Source organism: Colobus angolensis, unplaced genomic scaffold, assembly GCF_000951035.1.
Source record: "Colobus angolensis palliatus isolate OR3802 unplaced genomic scaffold, Cang.pa_1.0 Scaffold1, whole genome shotgun sequence".
NCBI lineage: Eukaryota > Metazoa > Chordata > Mammalia > Primates > Cercopithecidae > Colobus > Colobus angolensis.
This window is the reverse complement of record NW_012110918.1, coordinates 17,858,488-17,862,514: the sequence shown is the minus strand read 5'-3', so window position 1 is coordinate 17,862,514 and position 4,027 is coordinate 17,858,488. Positions and strand designations below refer to the sequence as shown.

General features: G+C 54.2%; 1 protein-coding gene across 3 annotated transcripts in view; it reads left to right on the top strand.

Moving 5' to 3' along the window:
• The window catches only part of ACTG1 (actin gamma 1), a 13,486-nt gene extending 10,657 nt beyond the window's left edge, over positions 1-2,829 (top strand). Inside the window, exons 1-6 of one of the 3 annotated variants that reach the window (XM_011960208.1) lie at positions 7-74; positions 441-569; positions 659-898; positions 1,172-1,610; positions 1,691-1,872; positions 1,965-2,829. In XM_011960208.1, coding sequence (XP_011815598.1) covers positions 447-569; positions 659-898; positions 1,172-1,610; positions 1,691-1,872; positions 1,965-2,108 — 1,128 coding nt within the window. In that variant the 5' untranslated portion in view covers positions 7-74; positions 441-446 and the 3' untranslated portion in view covers positions 2,109-2,829. Of the gene's footprint in view, positions 1-6; positions 194-440; positions 570-658; positions 899-1,171; positions 1,611-1,690; positions 1,873-1,964 lie in introns of those variants that run through there. The other 2 variants (XM_011960145.1, XM_011960073.1) reach the window with 2 other exon arrangements.
• Positions 2,830-4,027: the final 1,198 nt, after the last annotated feature.

The following is a 4,027-nucleotide window of genomic DNA, read 5'->3' as shown; positions in this document are numbered from 1 at the left end:
CGGACGGTCTCAGTCGCCGCCGCCAGCTCGCGTACCTTGTTCTTCCGCCGCTCAACTGTGCTACTCCTCCGCCGGTAAGCGCCCCGCCCCGGGGCCTGAGCTGGACGTCTCAGGCCTGCGCCTCTGGACGCTGGCTGGCCTTGGTTTCAGCTGCGGAGGCCTCGCTGCGCCTTTACCGGGAACAAAAGGCGGGGTGGGCCAGGCGGACTGGGGCTGGGCAGGTGCCGGGGGTCCAGGGCGGGGCCCGGCCGCAGTGCAGAGTCCCGAGCCGCGGACGCGTTATGTAAAAGTCCCCGCCGCTGGTTTTAGGTGGTTGCGGTCTTGGAGGCTTGTGTCTCTGGGGTTGGGGCAGAGCTGACTCTCCTCCGCGGAGGAACGTTAGTTGGCTGTGGGGCTTGTCTTCGAGAGGCGCCCGCCTGACTCCGTCTTTTCCCGGGCAGGTCGCAATGGAAGAAGAGATCGCCGCGCTGGTCATTGACAATGGCTCCGGGATGTGCAAAGCTGGCTTTGCTGGGGACGATGCACCCCGAGCCGTCTTTCCCTCCATCGTCGGGCGTCCCCGACACCAGGTGAGTGGAGGGCGCCGCGGGGCTTCTAGGTTCTGCGCGGCGGGGTGGGCTCGGTGCCGCCGACGAGGCTGACGGGTCAATCTCTGCAGGGCGTGATGGTGGGCATGGGCCAGAAGGACTCCTACGTGGGTGACGAGGCCCAGAGCAAGCGCGGCATCTTGACCCTGAAGTATCCTATCGAGCATGGCATTGTCACCAACTGGGATGACATGGAGAAAATCTGGCACCATACTTTCTACAATGAGCTGCGCGTGGCCCCAGAGGAGCACCCGGTGCTGCTGACCGAGGCCCCCCTTAATCCTAAGGCCAACAGAGAGAAGATGACTCAGGTGGGGCTCGACTGACGCCCGCGCTCCCGTCGTTTCCCTTGTCATTTTCTGCCCAGCTTGATTTCTGACATTTAAGTGTTTCTTTCGCTGTTCCAGGCTCTGTTCCTCTCCCGGCATTTCCTCCCTGAAGTCTCCAGGTTTCTCATTTGGTTTCTGCCTGCGTTCTTTTCTTTTCTTCACACATCACACTGGCATGCAGCATGTTGTGGCGTGTGAGCATGGGGTGGCCGTGGGTCTCTGTCCTTGACTAAGCCGTCCCTTGTTCCTCCTCAGATTATGTTTGAGACCTTCAACACCCCGGCCATGTACGTGGCCATCCAGGCCGTGCTGTCCCTCTACGCCTCTGGGCGCACCACTGGTATTGTCATGGACTCTGGAGACGGGGTCACCCACACGGTGCCCATTTATGAGGGCTACGCCCTCCCCCACGCCATCCTGCGTCTGGACCTGGCTGGCCGGGACCTGACCGACTACCTCATGAAGATCCTCACCGAGCGTGGTTACAGCTTCACCACCACGGCCGAGCGGGAAATTGTGCGCGACATCAAGGAGAAGCTGTGCTATGTCGCCCTGGACTTCGAGCAGGAGATGGCCACCGCCGCATCCTCCTCTTCCCTGGAGAAGAGCTACGAGCTGCCTGATGGCCAGGTCATCACCATCGGCAATGAGCGGTTCCGGTGTCCGGAGGCGCTGTTCCAGCCTTCTTTCCTGGGTAGGTGTTGTGAGCTAAAGTTTTCTTCTCTTTTCATCCTGGGCAACTCAGCACCACTAAGGGAGGGCTTTGTCCCCTAGGCATGGAATCTTGCGGCATCCATGAGACCACCTTCAATTCCATCATGAAGTGTGACGTGGACATCCGCAAAGACCTGTATGCCAACACGGTGCTGTCTGGCGGCACCACCATGTACCCAGGCATTGCCGACAGGATGCAGAAAGAGATCACCGCCCTGGCACCCAGCACCATGAAGATCAAGGTGAGTCGAGGGGTTGGTGGCCTTCTGCCTGGCTCTGGAGGCCCGACTGGGGGCGCTGTGTGAGCTGAAGCCATGCTTGGCTGTCTTTGCAGATCATCGCACCCCCAGAACGCAAGTACTCAGTGTGGATCGGTGGCTCCATCTTGGCCTCACTGTCCACCTTCCAGCAGATGTGGATTAGCAAGCAGGAGTACGACGAGTCGGGCCCCTCCATCGTCCATCGCAAATGCTTCTAAATGGACTGAGCAGATGCGTAGCATTTGCTGCATGGGTTAATTCAGAAGTATAAATTTGCCCTTGGCAAATGCATACACCTCATGCTAGCCTCACGAAACTGGAATAAGCCTTCGAAAAGAAATTGTCCTTGAAGCTTGTATCTGGTATCAGCACTGGATTGTAGAACTTGTTGCTGATTTTGACCGTGTATTCAAGTTAATTGTTCCCCTTGGTATTTGTTTAATACCCTGTACATATCTTTGAGTTCAACCTTTAGTACATGTGGCTTGGTCACTTCGTGGCTGAGGTAAGAACGTTCTTGTGGAAGATAAGTCTGTGGCTTGGTGAGTCTGCGTGGCCAGCAGTCTCTGATCTGTGCAGGGTATTAATGTGTCAGGGCTTGAGTGTTCTGGGATTTCTCTAGAGGCTGGCAAGGGCTCCTGAACCAGTTTCTGCCCTGCCAGTCTGTCAGGGTTGGAAAGTCCGAGCCATAGGACCCAGTTTTCTTAGCTGACGTTTTCTGCCAGAACACCATGGGCTGTTACCTGCCTTGAGTTGGAAGCGGTTTGCATTTACACCTGTAAATGTATTCATCCTTTTAATTTATGTAAGGTTTTTTTGTACGCAATTCTCAATTCTTCAAAGAGATGACAACAAATTTTGGTTTTCTACTGTTATGTGAGAACATTAGGCCCCAGCAACACGTCATTGTGTAAGGAAAAATAAAAGTGCTGCCGTAACAGATGACTGGCTCCTGTTTTGGGAAAGTAGCAAGTGGACTGGGAAAGACAGACCTGGAAGGATTGGGTGGTCTGGGGTGGGGGAAGGTGCTGCTGGTCTTGGCTTGATGAACTGATGAGAAAAGGGCTTTACGATAATTTGAGCAGTTTGGTTTCTTCCAAACCGAAAGTGCAAGAACAAGGCGGCCTAGTGAGTTTGTGTGTTGGAAATCACTGAGGCAGCAGCATAAGGCTGGGAAGGAAGTCCTGAGATGGTTTTTTCCATTTTTGGGAAAAACTAGGTAACTTGGTGACATCTTGGGTAAATATTTGGCATAAAACTGCAGGGGCCTTCCTAGCAGCTTCCCCCCAGCCCTCAGGTGGACATGGGATATGAGATAGTTTCATTTTGTGTCAAGAGTGCAGCAGTCATGGAGTTGGCTATTGAATCCTGGTGTAAGTGGCTCTGCGAGCTCCCTTTGTACTTTCAGCTTTTCTGCCCAATGCATTGTCAGGGGCGATCCTCTGTAGATGGGGTTGGGAGTCCAATGCATAGCTCCTCTGAACTGCTTACAGCTGCAGAATAGTCATTTGGAGGTTGGGTCAGGGAAGGGAGATTACCAATTGAAAAATGTTCTTCCAAAACTATTTCATGTTAAGTCGGGTCAAGGGATTATTTCTGCTGTTGGGAGGTAGATTTAACCCAGGCAGAGCTAGTGGTGCTTCCTAGCTCCCCCTCCGATACGGGGTTGGGATAGAGGAGGCGCTCAAGCTGGGTGGGAGTGGGGGTGGAGGCAGGCATGACAAATTACAAGTTTCCCCAGCTCCAGGCTCCCACCCTACTTGGTTCTGTGACCTCACATCACAGCATGACTCTTCTCAGCGACTAATACCTGCAAAAAACAAATTCTCTTTGTCCTGTGAAGCGTTGCACTTACAGGACAAACTAAGAGATGCTCATGGACACTGAGCATCAGCAAATGCACATTAAAACAGATGCCAGTTTATAGCAGATGAGCAGAAATCAGGAGACGGGTAGTTGTGAGCATTGGCCAGGGCACAGGGACCAGGGACAGCCACGCACTCTCCAGGCGTTGAAAGCTGCAGCTCTTCTGGAGTGCCCAGTGCAGGTTTCCAGCCAAAATGAGAAGATGAGTACATCCTACAGCTCCCAAGCCCCGGTCCTGGGCATACACCCTAGAGGAACCGCAGGGACCAGG